This window comes from Canis lupus, chromosome 10, assembly GCF_003254725.2.
Source record: "Canis lupus dingo isolate Sandy chromosome 10, ASM325472v2, whole genome shotgun sequence".
In the NCBI taxonomy this organism is placed as follows: domain Eukaryota; kingdom Metazoa; phylum Chordata; class Mammalia; order Carnivora; family Canidae; genus Canis; species Canis lupus.
In genome coordinates, this window is record NC_064252.1 from 16,268,671 (window position 1) to 16,287,330 (window position 18,660).

At 47.6% G+C, this 18,660-nt stretch overlaps 1 protein-coding gene across 2 annotated transcripts; it reads left to right on the forward strand.

Annotated features, from left to right (window-relative positions):
• The first annotated feature begins 799 nt into the window (after positions 1-799).
• Positions 800-18,544, forward strand: GLIPR1 (GLI pathogenesis related 1). Of its 2 annotated transcripts, none has more exons than XM_025476539.3 (6): positions 800-1,295; positions 2,547-2,789; positions 9,453-9,562; positions 15,943-16,025; positions 18,240-18,266; positions 18,369-18,544. In XM_025476539.3, the coding sequence occupies exons 1-6, from the start codon at positions 1,155-1,157 to the stop codon at positions 18,521-18,523; spliced, it is 759 nt and encodes a 252-aa protein (XP_025332324.1). In that variant the 5' UTR covers positions 800-1,154; the 3' UTR covers positions 18,524-18,544. The 2 variants fall into 2 exon arrangements, with proteins under 2 accessions (XP_025332324.1, XP_025332323.1); XM_025476538.3 differs by having other exon boundaries at positions 871-1,328.
• The last annotated feature ends 116 nt before the right edge of the window (positions 18,545-18,660 follow it).

An 18,660-nucleotide genomic window follows, 5' to 3' on the forward strand; every position in this document is an offset into this window, starting at 1 on the left:
CCAGGGGGCACTAGGGGGCACGGCCGAGGAGCCCGGACCCCAGCAGGCAGCAGCCTCCGGCCCTCCTCCGGGGCGCTCCGCCGCCCTCCCCCTCCCCCCTCCCTGTCTCCCCCTTCCCCCTCCCTCCACCCCCATGCGTGCTTGTGTGTGTGTGTGTGTGTGTGTGTGTGTATTCTGCTCTCACTTCTGCTGGCCTGAGTCTGTTTCCACCCTTCCTGAAGCCAAGGTGAAGCCCCTTGGCCGTCCCATGGGACCCCCTCTGGGTGCCCACCCCGCCCCGCCCCTGCCTCGCCCCTGCCTCGCCCCTGCGGGTCCCAGCCCCTGGTCCCGGCTGCTCGTCTGGAGCTCAGCGGGGGCCTCACTGCTGCTGCGGGAAGGCGAGCGCCCAGCAGCCCTCTGAGGCCTCAGCCCCCCCGTGCCCGCCCCGGCTGGACCTCGGCTGGGGGGCCTGTGCCCCGCGGCCCAGCTCCCTGCTGCCTGAGTTCCCCAGGCCGGTGCCTGTCGCCCTCCTACCCGAGTGCCACAGCAGAAGGTGCCGGCCGCTGGGTTCCTGCCGCCAGCTCGTTGCACCGGCCAGCGCCGCTGTGTCAGGGGCTGCAGGAAGCCAGACGCCCTGCTTCGCCAGGAGGCAGCTGCAGGTGTGTGCGGAGCTGGGGCTACGCTGTGAGGCGGGGAGAGGCCGCTGCCGAGCCCTGCAGGTGTGTGCAGAGCTGGGGCTACGCTCTGAGGCGGGGAGAGGCCGCTGCCAGCCCTGCGTTGTCCCCGGTCACACAGACTCACGCGGCGGGACTGGATGTGTCAGCATGTTGGCCACACACCCCGACTGGCTGACGCGACTCTTAAAAGGCCTGGAGGAGCGTCTGCAAGAGGCTCCTGGCGGTGAGAGGCTGTCCCTCAGCAGCAGAAGTTCCGCAGCTGCCGAGCCCTGGTCCCCGAGCCTCCAGCTCTTCCCTCCGCAGCCCCACCTCGGGGCCCTGCAGCCCAGGCTCTGCAGCAGGTGTGCCCTGAGCACCCTGCACACGGAGGGTTAACCTTGCAAGGGGCAGCGACCATATATGGGAAACCCGGCCCTTTGAGCCTGCGAGGAGCTCCCGTCCTGCCTCTCTGGCTGCCGTCCCAGTCCCCGGCCCGGTGGCCGCCCCGCCACCCCGAGCATGCGAGTGGCGCTGGCCATGGCTGCGTGGATCGTCGCCCTGCTGCCCCGGGACGGGGTCCCCGCCCGCACTCTGCCGGGCATCGAAGATGAAGCCTTCAGCCAAGCCTGCGTCCGGGCTCACAACAAGTTCCGATCGGAGGTGAGCCCCAGGGCCAGCGACATGCTGTACATGGTAAGGGGTGCCTACCGCCTCACCCGGGGATCCTTGCTGCTCCAGAAGCTCCTTTCCACTGGGACTAGGGGGGCAGCAGACTGGCCACCGTGATGGAAGGGATCAGGGAGCCCCCCCGTGTCCCCCCCCCGGCCAGTGCTTCCCGGCAGCTCACACACTCCACACTGTGTCCCTCGCTCTCTTCCCTGTCAGCGTTTTAAGGGTGTTTGTCTGGTCTCTGAATTTACTTTTTTTTGCTGATGGCAGAGGATTGACTTTCTCAGGAAGTGGCACAGGCTCTCGGGAAAGGAGCAGCCGGGCTGGGGTTCGAGTCCCAGCTGCGCCGCCCGCAGCCCAGCCTAAGGCTTCTGGTTCTGAGCACCTGGGGTGGGGGTGGGGGGCGTCACTGCTGGAACTACAGACCAGGCCCCACAGCATCCGTGTCCTACCCAGGACAGGCCCACAGTGGCCGGTGTCGCTCACGCAGCCGCGAGTCCACACCCTGTGGTCACCAGGCTTCGTGCTGGCCTGTCTGGGCTGGACGGCCACATGCACCCGAGCCGCGGGGGGCCCTGTGTCCCCCACCTGGCAGGCCACCGTGGGGGACCTCCTCCCTCACGTGCTCACCTTGCCCCCCCGCGCCCACTCCTCGGCATCGGCTCTCATTCTCCTTTGGGAGGAACCTGAGCTTTCCTGGGAGGCTGGGCCCCCGGGCGAAGGCTGAGCAAATCGGGGCTCTGTGCCCCAGAGGGTGGTAAAGGGTGGGGGCTGCTCAGGGCCGGGGCGGGGGCCTGCTCAGGGCCTGGGTGGCAGCTGCTCAGGGCCGGGATGGGGGGCACTGCTCAGGGCTGGGGCGGGCGGCAGCTGCTCAGGGCCTGGGTGGGGGGCTGCTCAGGGCCTGGGTGGCAGCTGCTCAGGGCCAGGGCAGGGGGCTGCTCAGGGCCTGGGGCGGGGGGACTATTCAGGGCCCGGGGCGGGGGCTGCTCAGGGCCGGGGTAGCGGCGGGCGACGTTCCCGGGCTCCCTGGTGGTGCGGCCTGCAGCGTGCAGCCTGAGGGGTGCAAGGGGCCCTGCCTGCCCCACCAGCCGCATGAGGCTGGGGGGCCTCTGACCAGCTTTCTCACCTCCCAGGGTGGACGCCGATCCCTCTCAACTTTTCCTCCTCTCTGTAGTTGAAAGATCTTTACGAAATCTGGTTTTCGTTCTTGATCCTCCTACTGTTTAATGTTTCTTTTTGCAGACTTGGGACCCGGCACTCGCCCGAATTGCCAAAGCCTGGGCCAGAAAATGTAGGTTTGAACACAATGGACAGCTGCACTCAAAGACGCTGCACCCAAACTTCACTTCGGTGGGAGAGAACATCTGGACTGGGTCTGTGTCCATATTTTCTGTGTCTTCAGCCATCACAAGCTGGTACGATGAAGTTCACGACTATGATTTCCAGACGCAGAAATGCAACAAGGTCTGTGGCCATTACACTCAGGTAAGTGTCTGCCCCGGATTCTCTTGAAATCAATCTTTCTAACAGTAAGGAGAAAACTGGAATCTGGCGTTCAGAAAATCTATAGTAAGCTGCTGCACCTGCAAATATGAAAGAGCTGGGGGTGCAAGCTTATCTTAAAAATAAATGCATGGGCAGAAGCGCCTGGGTGGCTCAGTGGGTTAGGCGTCTGCCTCTGGCTCAGGTCATGATTCCGGGGCCTGGATGGAGCCCCGCACCCCATTTCTCTGCTCAGCGGGGGCCTGCTTCTCCTTCTCTGTCTGCCCCTCTCCCCACTCGTGCTCTTTCTGCCCCTATCTCTGTCTTTCTCAAATAAATAAATAAACTGGAGCAAATTGCAGACACAGAAGAGGTGGTGCACGAAGGGTTCCGTTATGTGCATAAACATAAAATGTGAGGCTCACCAACTTGGACAGACTGAATATTCTGGTAGCAGTACCTCCCTGGGGCACTTAATGCCATTTGAGAGCCACCAGAGGACTTTAGGAGTGAATGGGTTTTCGGGTGTGCATCTCCCATGGAATTGGAGGCCCCTGACTTGGGACCATAAAATTGAGGGAAATAAGCTCCCCTGAAGGAACAGCGATTCCATGTCTCCCTGTCCTGTCAAGCACGGCGGAGAGCCAAGACGCGTCACACGAGTAGGAAGACAACCATGGACAGGCCAGCGTGTAAACGCGTATAACCCTCCTGCACCTATTCCGCCCCCAGATCTCCCGTATTCCGTCCCAGTGGCCACATTCAGAGGCTCCCGATTGAGACTGTTTTGCTTTAACTCAAGGTGGCTAATTCATTCCCTTTCACTTCCTGGCCATCCCTGTCATGCCAGTGACTAAGGTGCTGAGTCATGTCTGACTGATTCTAATGGACAAGAATGTGTTGAAATGAGGAATGAGGGGGAAACATCGTCATGAAGCGTGAGAGCAGGGTTCTTGTCTCACAGAGTCAAAGAATGAGTCTTGGGATGCAGGACAGTGAGCCAGAGCGACAGCGTTGTAGCGGGTGAGGACGCGGAGAGAGCTCTCAGCAGTGGGGGGTCCCAACCGGTGTGTCCCTTAATGAGAACTGACTGGGAAGCTTGTGGCCTTGAGATCCTTGTGCCATCCTGGTTTGAGTGAGGACTCATGATACCGCCTTTAATGGCTCCCTTTGGGGCCTGGTTTTCTTTGCTTCACAGGTGACTGTCATAAAAATGACACCCTCCCCGCCCACACCCAGGGCAGGGTGGCCTGCTTGCTCCCTTATCTCTGGCTTCCTTACATCTCCGCATTTTTGGGATTTCTGTGAGCCTGATTCTGTAGCCTTCTATCTCTCCCTACCTAGCCCTGCTGTTCCTTACTCACAAACAAGGTAGTTACCTTGAAATAATAGGGGTTTTTAAAGAGCAAAATGTTGTTGGAAAGACTTTCAACGTAATTCAGCCTATAGAGCCTCTGCTGTCACCTGTGCTGTTACAGGTAAACAGGTTTGGCATGGCTCCGTATTATTATGATGTGAAAGGAAGGGCAGATTTCGGTGACATTTTCATCTCAAGATCATCCTAAGCAAGGAGGAGCCATCAAACCACCAGTAGCACTGACCCCTTTCTTGAAACTATAAGGTTTCTCCTACACGTATCCCATAACCATTTATCTTGGCTTATGTTTACAAAACATTTTAATCAGAAAATTGATTCCATCAGAATTCCATACATCCTAGTGGGCCAGAAAGCCAAATCCACGTGGTACAAGTGGTACCTGGTGCCGTTAAACACGGCGCTGGTGAAATCTCCGAAAACTGTCATTTTGAGGGTACCGACTGTCATTCATTCCCTGTTTAAGCGTCTAAGCTGCGCCAGGCGCCATGTAAGGCGGCCACCGATGACAGGTCTCTGCAGACCCCTGCAAAACAGAGCCCGGGAGAGCAGCTTACGTCCTAACATTGTGCAAAGACTACAGCTGCCAAGCCGAGAACGTGAGCAGGAATCCGGGGTGGGGCAGGGAGTGGAGGACACAGGCGGCGCCTGGCCCTTGGGAGGTGACTTGTTCCAGGAGAGACGTGTGTTAGTGGATGTCAGAGGGGACATGCCTGGGGCGACGTGGAGAAGTGGGCAAGGTGCCCTGTGAGCAGAGGACACGGCAAGCTATCCAGGCAGAGGGGGGAACAGGCGGCGGCAGTTGCTTACGCAGCCGGAGCCGGAGCCCTTGGTTCTAGAAAACGAAGTGAGAGTTTGTCAAATGAAAAGGAAGAGGATTCCAGGCAAAATGAACAGGGTGTATGGTGGGTACCAATAAGCCTTGAACCCCAGAAGAATGGCTAGTGGCCCAGCACCCCGAATACACGAAGATCAAAGGGCTGGTAAGCTGAGCGCAGACCCCTAGGTGGTCACGTCACGCTCCATGTCCGTCATCCAGGGACTAAGGACCAAAGGCAGGAACTTCATGTGACATCAAGTAGACTTGAGATTTCAGAGCTGGCCCTCCCCAAATAGCCGAGCGCACTTGTAGGGTGTCCCTTACATCTGGGATGAGCGGAGAAAGGGTAGCATTGGGGCCTGAGAGAATCCACTCCTGGCACGCAGGTGTCAGGGCCCAAGCTGCGGATCCTTCCCTGTTCTCTCTCTGAGACCAGCACCTTCTGCCCCTGGGGACCAGGCCCAGGGACGCCCGGGCTGGGGCAAGGCAGCCGCAGCAAGCACTCTGAAGGGAGCTTGGTACTCGGCTCCCCGCGGCTTAAGATGTCACTCGCAGGTCACCGCAGACCTGGGAGGGCGCCGCAGTCACCCCCGGGTGCACCCACAGGCGCAGAGGGGTCCGGATGCTGTTGCGCAGCTCTTGCATCCCGCGCGCACCCAGTCTCAGCTGGTCCGCAGGAGACCCTGAGAGCCTAGCACCCCTGCAGGGCTGATTTCTGCTCCAAGCAGAGGAAAGAGACGCTCCTGAGCCTGGAAACTGCGAGCCGCATGGGCCCGTGCGCTCCGTGAGAGAGGACCTGGCCGCCCACGGGGGGCCCATCATGCGGGGCCCATCCACTGCTACTCTCCTTGCAGAAGTGAGGAGTGAACAATGTCTCTGGGTTGGGGGGTGGCTGTTCACAAACCGAGGGGAGGTGCCCTGGTGCCCACCGGTGGCCGGGCCGGGTCCAGGGAGGCTGCCGAAGCTCGGACCACAGCTGTGTGGACGGGAGACCCGGAGAGGAGGATGCAGGTGACGGTCTGGATCCTGGGGAGTTGATGCAGCTTCCAAGAACGCAGCAAACTGAATGGAGCCCAATGCTGAAGGAGACAGAACTTGAAGAAGTTACTGGGAGCTGCTATTTTATATTATGACTGCTTTTAAAAATTTTGTTCCTGGACGCCTGGCTGGCTCAGTTGGTTGAGTGTCTGCCTGAGGTCATGATGCTGGGGTCCGGGATGGAGCACTGGGTCGTCCCCCCACCCCAGTCTGGGCTCCCTGCTCAGCAGGGAGTCTGATTCTCCCTCTACCCCTCCCTCCTGCTCACATTCTCTCTCACATAAAATAAAAAATAAATCTTTACAAAATAGTAAGATAAAATGTTCGTGGATCTGATAAAATCTGGATCTCTGACATTTTTAAGTCCCAGCTTCTTGGACACTGCAGTTCTTTTCAGTTTTGGTTTAGATGCCATTCATTCTTTGCAGCTGATTAAGCTGAAGAAGCCTGAGAATAATGTTTGAAACATGGTTAATAAAGCTCTTTGCCTAGTACAAAAAAAGAGGAAGAAGAGGAAGAGGAAGAAGAAGAGGAGGAGGAGGAGGAAGAGGAAGAAGGAGAAGAGGAAGAAAGAAGGAGAAGTTGTTTTCTCGGTGACATAGCTCGCAAGAGGAAGGAGCTGGGTCAGGCATCAGGAATGGGTGAGGAGTAATAGTAGGATGCATATGAATCATCTGGTCAGGGCGGGTACTTTGTGGGCGTTAACAAAGGTTAGATCTCTTGTTTTTTTAGCAGCTACACTGGAGGAACACATCAACAGCCTGGTTAAAGATGACTTTGTGTTACAATGTAATGGTTTCATCCTTGCAAGAAATCTTATACTGGAGAGTCAAGACTACTCAGCTGCCATTTTAAACTCTTGCTGGAGATGACCTCAGGTGGCAGTATGACCTCTCACTTAGCCTCATCTTCTATTAATAAAAAGCAAGCTATTTTCAGATTTCGGCTGGTGGGGGTTCGTTGTACGGAGTAAAGACAATAGACGTAGATCCAATTACTAACTCATACAGGTTTGGGATTTCTTGACACAACGCTTCAACACTCCAGCTCGGTCTTCACTGGAGATGATAGGTTTGCACTCTGGAAGAGTTCTGGTACATTAATATGGGAGATTATTTTGTCGCGGGCAGTCCACCCTTATAAAACTTGGAGTTGCCTGACTTCAAGATAGGGGCAGCTGCTTAGGTTAGGTAGTGCTGAGAATGAGCCCTAAATGGCACCACAGATCTCATTTTTGTTCAGTCCAGGCCGCACGGCCACCCTCTTGAGATCATTATTTTTACAGTTACTCAACCAAAGGAGGTGGGACACGTTTCAGTTTCTCTACCTGGTTTAACGTATGTTGCAGTGTTACTACACTCGTGAGATGGTGCCCGATATCGAGCCAGGAGAACTCATACTGAGCCTTGAAGGATGTTGGGAAGGGGATGTTAGCTCCAAAGGGCAGACATGCCTGCCCCCAGTAGGCTCCCGGACGGAATGTTTTTGTTAGAAAGGTACAGAGAGTGGTTCCTAGTTCCATGAAAAGGGAAAGCACTTGGATGGCGGCGTGCTCAGGGCGTGGACTGTGCCCACAGTACGTTGTGGTGAAGCAGAAGTAGGTTTCAACACTCATCTGCAAAAGCAGGGCCATGTCTCTTTAGTGATGTGTCATGAAGTTACACCTGAGGCTGCATGTAAAGCGCTCAACACTACCTTGGCCTCAAGTAAATTCCCAGTAATCAGTGGTTCTATTTTTTATAATTACTTATTTTTCTTCACCATACTAAAGGAAATGAAAACATATAACAGGAATCTGTCTGATAAAAGATAGTCTTCAAAAATTTTGAAACAGAAAAAAATTAGAGAATAAAACATGAACATGTGCTGAGGGCTTGCTAGGTTGCAGCAGCTGTTCTGAGCGCTTTCTTACTAGCCCGTTGAGAATGTCAAAATAGGCCCGTGGAGTCGGTAGTGTTATCCTCACTAAACAGTCAAGGAAGCCAAGGCCAAGGTCACACGGTGAGTGGCTGAGCCGGAATAGGAACTCAGTCATTGTAACCCCAGAGCCCACAGGTTGAACCCAGAACCTGAATGCCCATACCCTTTTCAAGCTTTTGAAAAAAGACCAACTGGAATGAAAAGTAAACCGTGGGACATCTGTGCAGTAAAGTAGTGAACCCAACAGCACAAATGGATCTCAAATGCTTATGCTTTGTGCAAGAAGCCAGGGTGGAAAAGCTACATGTATATAACATTTGATTCCATTTATATAACATTTTGGAAAACACAAAATAATGGGGACAGAAAACAGATTGGTGATTCCCAGGGGCCAGGGCTGGGGGCAAGAACTCATCACAAAGGAGCACAAGGGAACTTTTGGGGGTGATGGAAATGTTCTAGGTTGTGGCTACACAGCTATGTTTTTGTCAAAATTCATGGAACTGTACACCTAAAAAGGATGTCATTTACTGTGTGTTAATCACAAACTGACTTAAAAAGAGACCGATTAAAACAAAATGAATGCAGGGCACGTTGGTGGCTCAGTGGTTGAGCATTTGCCTTTGGCTCGCAGTGTGATATTGCTTCTCCCTCTGCCTTTTGCCTCTGCCTCTCTCTCTGCATCTCTCATGAGCAAATAAATAAAAATCTTAATAAATAAGTAAATAAAACGCAGTGAATGGTAACATTTCATATCCTTGGAAACAGAACAGAAAACAAAAGCCACAGTGTAAAAGCATTCAAGAGCTGTGTGTGGGAAGCCCAAAGATGGAGAATACTCGAGGTAACAAACACCTGAAGAAAGTGCTCAAAGATCAAAGGATAAAAAATATAAAATGATGTACTAAGGTGATAGTAAAAGGAACACACGGGAGACATTGCACCCAGTTAGCGTGCATAGTAATCACCCGAGGAACTTAAAATATAGATTTTATTTTTTTTATGACTGAATAATATTCCTATATATGTAATACATTTTCCTGGAGAACAGATTCTATTTGGTCCCAGTCCAGCTTCCTAGCTTGGGCCTGTGCACCGCGTCACCATCCCCATTCCCTGGTCCCAGCCCAGCTCCCAGCTCCCAGCTCCCAGCTCCCAGCTCAGGCCTGTGTGCCACCCGCCCGCCCGCAGGCTTTGCTCCCACATTCAAGCCTTGTGTGTGGTCGGTCGTCCCCGCTCCTCGGCCTTCCCTGGACACCTGCCTCAGCCCCTCCTCCCCAGTACCCACTACTTTATTTCTGTGCCAGAAATGGTCTCGTGTCGTGTACGTTTATCTCACACGCTCACAGCCCAGTAATAACCATCGCAAGTCCCGTTTCCAAATGAATTCTGAGCGCCGGAGCGCCCCTGGCAGCAATGGCTCTTCCTGACGACAGTGAGCGCCCTGCTGTGTGGATGAAGCCCTCATCAGCCTCATGCGTTCACCTTCCTGTCTCTCCTGACTTTCTCTCAGGTTGTCTGGGCAGACAGTTACAAGGTTGGCTGCGCAGTACAGTACTGTCCCACAGTTGCCGGCCTGCAATTTTCCGACGCAGCGCATTTCATATGCAACTATGGACCAGGGTAAGTATCCAAATCAACCTCTTTCTAAAAAAATTATTTTTGAATCTACTTTAGAAGTCTTATCTTCATTATAGAAATTTGGTATAAGGAAAGTGTAAAAAAGGAAATTAATATCCTCATTAATTCCTCTATGCAGGGATCTACTCCATTAATACCTGGTGCTTTTTTTGTAATATATGCGTGTCTGTGTGCACCCTTTACAAGCACTACATAAACACAAAGAGTGGTATTTTTAAGAGTGGTAAGACTAAAATGTTCTTAGGGATGTAGATCAATGGGAAACAGTAATAACACCCCAAAATGGGAGGACTGATGTTGCTTCGTATGTGTGGGTTTATTAAAAACTTGGCATGTTTTACACAATTTTCAAAACAAAAAAATCTGAATTTCTCAACTTACATAATTTCATTTAATTTTGCAAGTTTTGGTTTTGAAATGGGTACAGTTTTTCTTCCTTTGGAAATCAGGGTAGACCCATGATGTACTCCCTCCCCTAGCTCTCTTTAAACATATATGTGTGTTTATGAATCCTACATGTCATTATTGAGAAAATGGAGATCATACTGGAAACGCACGTTTTATACTTACTTAAAATTATACTGTGAGCATTCTCCACATCATTAAGTTTTAAACATAGTGTCGGTAATCAGAAAAATAATGAGAGCAGTGCTTCACAAAGGTGGCGTTGAAGGTGGGGGAGGGAGCCCCTGTACCTCCCAGAGCCAAAGCCAAGGCTGTCAAGGCCAAGAAGGTGGTGCTGAAAGGTCTGCTCTCGCCACACCGACTTGGCTCCAAAGGCAGCCCAAATACCTTTGAAAGGGCGCCCCCACGAGACCGGCTTGATGATGGTGCCTTCGAGTTCCCCCGCTGCTGAGTCAGTCATGAAGGAAGCACAACACAACCATGGAGTCACCGTGGACGTGCGCCAGGCCAGGCTGAGAAGCAGCTCCGCGACCTCGTGGCCCGGCCGCCGCCCCATCAGGCCCGATGGACAGAAGCATGTGTTCTCCTGGCTCTTTACTACGGTGCTTCGGTTGTTGCCCACGGAACTGAGTACATCTGGGGCACCTGGAGGCTCAGTTAGTTAAGGTTCTGCCTTCAGCTCAGGTCCTGATCCTGGGGTCCAGGGATCGAGCCCCCAGAGGGCTCCCTGCTCAGTGGGGAGCCTGCTTCTCCCTCGCCCTCTGCCCTTCCTAACCCTGCTTATGCCCTCTCTCTCTAATAAATAAATAAAATCTTAAAAAAAAAATTGGGATCATGTAACCTGAGTCCAGCTGATTAAACATATATATTTCCACTATAAAAAATAAAGTAATACACAATGCTTACTATATGCTAAGCACTTTTAAAAAAAGATTTTATTCATTTATTAGAGAGAGAGGCTTACATGGTGGGTGTGCAGGTGGAGGGCTCAGGGAGAAAATCTCAAGCGGACTCCACGCTGAGCATGGAGCCCCATCCGAGGCTCCAGGCCACGACCCACGAGATCAAGACCTGAATGGAAACCAAGGACGCTTAACTGATGGAGCCACCCAGGCCCCACTCCACACTCTTCCAAGGGCTTAGCACATATTTACTTAATCTTCACGAAACGTCTTGAGACAGGTCCTCTTACCATCCCTGTTTGGCAGATAAGAGAACGGAGGTGCTGACCGGGTAAGTAGTCTGCCCAGGGCTCCAGAGCTGGTGACTATTTCACATGTCACTGTGTCACAGCTGGATGGTGACCTGGGCTGTCTGGCTTCTGGGTCTGTGCTCTACGTGGTCACACAGCAGCTTCTCCTACTCAAGAGTTTAGATTGTCTGGATTTTCTTTTACTATCTGATGAAAAACCTTGTATAGAACTTTGGTCCTAACTTTGTGGATTTCCCCACAATTCCTAGAAATACTATACCAAGTAAAAGGTATGATCATCTTTAAGTTTTTAAAGATGCATACGGCCAACTTATCCCTCCGCTATTATACCGACGTATACTCCTTCATTAGTACTGGATGTTATATTTTTTTAGTATTTTCTAATTTGATTCAAAGTGTTACCTCGTGTTTTCTTTTGCATCTCTTTTGACTACTAGTGATTAACAGATTTTCATCTGACTGCCTACTCACATTCCTTCTTTTATGAATCCTATTGTCTGCTCATTTTTCCACTGGAGTGATTCTCTTAATGATTTATGGAAGTTGTTTATACTTTAAAGCTTTTAACTGTCATATATACAACAATCTTTTAATTGGTTGACCTTGAATTTTGTTTGAATTTTACCAATCTTTGGGATTCCAAAAGATATGCTAGAAGGCGGCTCTCTTCCCCTGAAGTAAAATTCAGAAGAAATGTTTGATAGTCTGAGTGTAGGTGGGAGTGGAGGGACCAAAATCAGGTGTCAGCTTTGACTGAAAACCCCAACGTCAGAAAATAGGGAAAAATCAGGAAAAACCAGCCAAAGCCATTAAGTCAATCAGTGGTGACTTTTCGCAACATCTATATAGTTTAATGGTTAAGATGCAGGGTCTTGAGACTCCCTTACTGTGGGGCCCTGGACAAGTTACTTAACCTCTCTGAACCTCAGTTTCCTCTGTAAAAGATTAGGATAATGAAAGCACCAACTACTCACCAAGCAGCTATGAAAATTATGTGAGAAAGCGATGTGAAGCACCAGGTTATGTGCAACAGCTGGCAAAGGTGATTATTTGAAAAGTATTCAGATATTGTGGTTACAACAAGGAGACATGGAGGTGAAGTCTCCTGGTTTAGACTCCCTTTGGTTCACTTCAGAGTTCTAAACAGTAAGTCGTAACACTAATAACCAGTTATAATGCTTCTGTAGGGTGACATTCACTTACACATACAAATCAATGGGTTCATACCTTCAAATATTCAACAAGTATTTGTTTACTGAGCTCCGAAGGAGAACCAGCCAGCCGGAGTCCCCGCTCGCATGGGGCACAGAGATAATAAAAATACAAATAAGATAACTGCATGATGAAAGGAGTCACGAAGGAACTAGCACTACTACTGTAGTCAACGCTATCGACGGGCAGGGGCCTTACTTGGATAAAGTGATGTATTTGATCGTAGGCGTGAAGAAGATAATCCGGGCGCGTGGGGAACTTCACAGACGTCCTGCAGAAAACACCTGCAAAGCTTCTGCGGCGAGGATTCTGGAGAGGACGGAAGAGCAGAGTGCAAGGGCCACCGGGTGGCCTGCCCCTGGCCAGTCAGCTCAGGCCTCGGGGGCCGGGGCTGTGTTAACTGTAGCCACCTCGCAAGAGGAATCACCCAGGTCTTTTAAGCAAGTGAGTGACAGGACCTGCTTTAAATGGGAAATCGTTCTGTAGATGCGGAACACGGACTGGAGAGCACAGTGCGGGTGACGGGGGGCACGGGCACTAGGTCGGGATGTCCTCAGTTTCTACGCCTTCTGGTACAAACGGTCCTAGGCCCCCATACCACAGAATTGTAAGAAGTCCAGTACCACCCCCGCCCCCCGTATGTCTGAGATTTCCAAAGGGTGGGGTGCAGGGCGTCTGGTTCTCCTGTCACCTGGAACTCCTGCTCCAGAACCCCTAACTGCTGGGGAGTTTCGACGACTCGTCCTGGCTGCTTCCGGTCATTCTGATCCGCATGTTTCAAACGTGGACACAACTATCCCTTCCTTCCCTTGGGCCTCCCTGAGCAAGGTGACCTTGTGACGAGCGGAAAAGAGGATTCCGTGTGGAAGAGGAAATGACAACCTTGACCTGCAGATACCACCTCCTGTACCCTGCCGTAACGACCCTTACTTATATTTACCTTTTTCATTAAAAATCTTATCTTGGGGACGCCTAGGTGGCTGTGGTTGAGCGTCTCCCTTCAGCTCAGGTCGTGACCCTGGAGTCCCGGGATTGAGTCCTGTATTGGGCTCCCTGCAGGGAGCCTGCTTCTCCCTCTGCCTGTCTCTGCGTTTCTGTGTTTCTCATGAATAGATAAAATCTCAAAAAAAAAAAAAAAATTTTCTGGGGGGTGCCTGGCTGGATAGTCAGGAAAGCCTGTGACTCTTGATCTTGAGGTTGTGAGTTTGAGCCCTATGCTGGGCACAGAGAATACGGTAAAAAACAAAGAAACAAGAAAACCTGACTTTTCTCTTCCTGTGTCCTGGGGCCCTCTCTCTTCTTGCTCAGGCTACCAGGGAAACACTAAAATGTCTTGCTTCTTTATGAGAATCCTTCAAGGCCCTGGGTCTCCATTGTTCCCATCCACATAAACGCAGGCCTTCCCAGGAGCATGTTTCTCCCGGGATGAATCTGCCATTTCCCTAATATTCACAACTGCCTTGTCTTTAGCCTGTTTTTTGGTAGTAAGTTCTCCATCTTCCCTATAGTGTGGAAATCACAATTCAACAAAGAATGAAATCGTATGAATGATTTTATTAAAGACATTCTAGAACTTGACCGCTCAACGAGTACTGTGCTTTCTAACAATGAAAGATGTCACTGTGATTAACGCGCACCTCGGATGTCTTTTATAATTGTTACCAGAATATTCCTTTGACTATTTTCCACAGTGTAAAGTAAACATGAAGATAAACTTAGTTTCTGAATCAACCTAAATTAATTTGGAGCCAAACAAGATTAGAACATGTATTTGGTGTTGGAAATGAGGCGCTAATATATTAAAAAGTAATGTCTCCTTAACTTTGGTTCTTAACCAAACTTCCTTAACTTTGGAGGTAAAGGTATAGTGTTAGGGGAGGGGAGTCCAGGCCATAAACTTGGATTAGAAAAAAGTTACATGTTTATTGTCATTCACCTCTACTTAAAACTACATTTCATTATGTACGAAGACAACACTTCAGTCACATCAGCAGTACGTGACCTGGTGTTGGTACTACGTCTATCTTTGTAAATACCAGATATTTTCGTATCACATTCTACTTGCTGCAGATATCTTAAAATACGGTTTTAATTTATCATGAAAGGGATAAGAATCATTAGACTTCTTGCTAGGTCTTATTTAATACTTAAACAGAGAAGCACATATTGCTGTATCACAAATATTTCTAACATTTTGATCACTATTTAAACTTAGTTTCCTTTATAATCTTACAAACTTGATTTTACGCACCTAAAAACAAACATTCAGGGCACCTGGGTGGCTCAGTCGGTTAAGTGTCCAGCTTTTGATCTTGGCTAAGGTCTCTATCTCGGGGCTGTGAGCTCAAACCCTGTGTTGAGCTCCACACTGGACATGGAGCTTACTTAACAACAACAACAAAAAAAAGTAAAATTAAACTATTTTCAGAGTCCATCGGCTCCACCATGACACAAAAAAAGTTAAGAACTCCTTTCCACAAGAGATGAGTAGGGCAGCCCCGGTGGCTCAGCAGTTTAGTGCCACCTTCGGCCCAGGGCGTGATCCTGGAGACCCAGGATCGAGTCCCAAGTCGGGCTCCCTGCATGGAGCCTGCTTCTCCCTCTGCCTGTGTCTCTGGCTCTCTCTCTTTCTTTCTGTGTGTCTCTCATGAATGAGTAAATAAAATCTTAAAAAAAAAAAAAAGGAGAGACAGATGAGTACAATGGCAGATTTACTGAAATGCACCTGCAAGTCTCATTATTACTACTCTGAAGATGTTCATGGGGATTTAAAAGTCTGAATGTTTCACTTTCTAGTGTGTGACCTTGGTCAATTACTTATACTTTGTGCCTCAGCCTCTAGCTATATTGCGGATATATAAATAACAGTGTCTTACACATAGGTTACTGTGAAAATTAATTCATTCAAGGATTCTTAGCTTAGTACAGTAGTTACTATATATTATTCACCTCACATCTTTTACATGAAAACAAACTGCCCTTTAGAAATTCCCCCAATCTCTTGTTATTTTCTTTTGGAAGGCACTCAACTCAGGCAAATGAGTCCTGTCCAATAAAAACTAAGGAGGCTTGCTAAACTGAGAAGAGTAAGTATGGGTCATGATACCTTGGGATGGGCAGTTTTTCGGATAGTAGTAATGGCACAAGCCAGATAGTTAAGTAGGCGGAGTGTTGCCCTGGAGTCAGACAAATTCAGGTTCCCTTGGGACTCTAACATGTATACATTGTGATTTTTGACAAGGTAATTTCTTAAGAGCTTTAATTTCCTTATCTGTAAAATAAAAATAAATTTCCCGAGTAGTCTTAAGAATTAAATGAGACTATATAGGTGAAAATATAGGTTCACAGACACAGACAGACACCATAAACTCTGTAAATGTTAACAGGCTTCTACTTCCATTTCCCTCACCAACCCTCTGAATCCGTGGACTTCCATTCTATGGATTTAGTCAAAGATTCATACTAAATTTCGTTGCAAAAAAAAAAAAAAAAAAAAATCCCTCCAAACGTACAGCTTTTTTCTATTTTATAGACAAAGCTACCGAACGCCATACAAAAGAGGATCTACTTGCAGTGCCTGTCCCAATAATGACAAGTGTTTGGATAATCTCTGCAGTGAGTAAAATAAATCTAATAATACAATGTGTCTGAAACGATTATAACTGGAATTAAGAATGCAAATATTGGCTTTATCCTAATAGCAATTTTCAGGGAAGTTGGCATCAGGTAGCAATCAAACTGATGGCTTACTGTCCTAATAATGAACATTTATTTAAGATAAATTTAAGGAAGCCGATAATAGACTTCTTAGCTGTAATCAGTAAACAGAGAATGACTATGAGAATAAAAACTGTAGATGCAAGATTTGCTAATTTCAGCAAGATTACAAAAACAAAACAAAACAAAGCAAAAAAAACTGCTTTGTAAACTCTGAATTTTCATCTTCACTCCAGGTACAGACAGCCACCCTTTTTCAATCAGCTTTCTGAGCAAGTCATTGCTTTCCTGGTTTAACCATTCATTTCACTTAACAGCAGTTTTGCTAAAAGAACTCGGGGTAACGTGTAGCAGCTTTGCAATCTCTTCTCAGAGTATCAACATATTAACTGAATATTTCCTTTCATGTTGTTTCAGCACTACAAAGCATAGTATTTTTTTCCTCCAGTTAGGCAGTATAACACAGGAATTAAAACCACACATTCTTGAAATAATATGCCCAAGTTCAATTTCCAGTTCCACCACTGTGACCTTGGGCAACCACAGGAACGGGTTTCCTCAATAATAATATGTAGATGGCAGTATCATCTGTTTGATGAAATAGATTAAGGAAAAAAGAAAAAATATTTATATCTAGAACAAGAGTCGTGCATACAGTAGCACTCAATAAATATTACCTATTAACCACAAAGTCATCCTTCCTGTACACCCAAATGTTGAGTTTACTTGGTATTTTCTTTATGTCCAAATTTTGTGACATTTTTATGCCACGAACAATTGTCGTGGCATAAAAATGCTTAAATGCTGCTTCTTTTTTTTTTTAATTTTATTTATTTATTTTTTAAATGCTGCTTCTTTAAAATCGGGATGAAAACTAAGAATTATTTTAAATTATTTAAAGAGTAATTTAATTATTGCTACTGGTTAGCTTTCTTCCCCTCTAGAGTCTAAATTTCAAAAAGGTAGGAACTATGCTAATTCACTTATACTCTACTCTGGCTGGCAAATAAGCACTAATTTGAAGGCGTATTTTCTTAAGAAATATTCCTTCTCTTTAAAAATCTAGTAATTAGTAACACTCTGTATGACAAGAAGAAAGTTCCTGGACTTTTAGCTTTTGATTTTGGAACTAGCTTGAAATAGCTTCTAATCTTGTGGGATATTCAGAAAATTACGGCTGTGGTTCAGTAATGAAAAAGCCCTGGGCCCTTAAGAAAAGTAAGGGCAAATAAGCTACCGTGCATGAGGGTAAGGGTTAGAGGATAAAAGCTTTTATTTAACATATTCCATATCTGACAAATTATGATAAATACTAGAGAAAAAAGTTCCTTTCTGGTCCTGTAGGTACCATTGGCAAGTTTAATAAATACCCGTGGAGGCCCAATCAGGATGGTTCTGCATAATATGCCGGGTATGCCAATGATACTTGGGATGATTCTATCAAGTACATGAATGCACGTTAGTTTCAATATTCAGGAGCTGAATATTTAACATTGGAGAAAGAATATAACTAGCACAGCAAATCCTTGATTTCATGGTATTAAATGCCCAAAAAAAGTTAAAGCAGCAGCAGCTCCCAGGCAATCCACCACAGACAAAGCCCAAACACAGGTATGATGCTTGGGGATGCTCACAGACACCCAGCCAGCTCCTTGCTGGATTCCACCACAGAATTCAACAGCAGCTGGCACAGAACTGATGTAGAAAAGGTATCTATTTAATAAAAAAAAGTATCAAGAAGGCTCAGGCAGATGTAGAATTTTCTACCTACTCCTGTGAATGTCAAAATCTGAATAAAGCTCAATGAAAGGAGAGGAATAATTATGATGTGACGAGAACCAAATCCCTGTAAGAGGTCACAGTCTCTTTATTACTGACTGATCATTAATAGTATATTCTTTTCAGGGAGGAACTTCTTTCCAGGAAAATATTTTAATGAATTGCTCACATTGACTGTTACTAATAATTATTTTTAGTTTTAAATTCTAATGGTTTAATTTTTAATTGTATTTATTTGTTGGTTATGGTACATAAAATGATTTTCCACTTACAATAGTGGTAAAATGAAATAAAATAAGAGCCTCACCAGTACCTATTTGTCTGCCTTTACAGCTAACCCACAGCGAGACAAAGTCACACGTATGTATATAAATCTTTAATTGTGCCTTTAAAATTTATGTGAATTATATTACTGCATTCTGAGAAATAATATTTAAGAGGATATTTATGTTTGTTTCACAGGTTACTACTCTACTGTGTATCCTGACTGGCCAATATTTTCACGCAACAGATACTTATCTCTCTTTCTCATTGTTAGTCCACCAATCCTAATACTGATTGCTATAATAACCATTTGGGTCAAACATAGATATCCTCATTTAGTTAATCTGAACTGATAAAATCCAGAAAAAACACAATTCATTCATATGTGGTTTTTATTTTGTTTTTTTCTTTAAAATAATGGTTGGGCATATTTCTTATTTTTAATTTTAAAACATTTCAGAAAAAAATATGTTGCAGTAAACCTTTAATC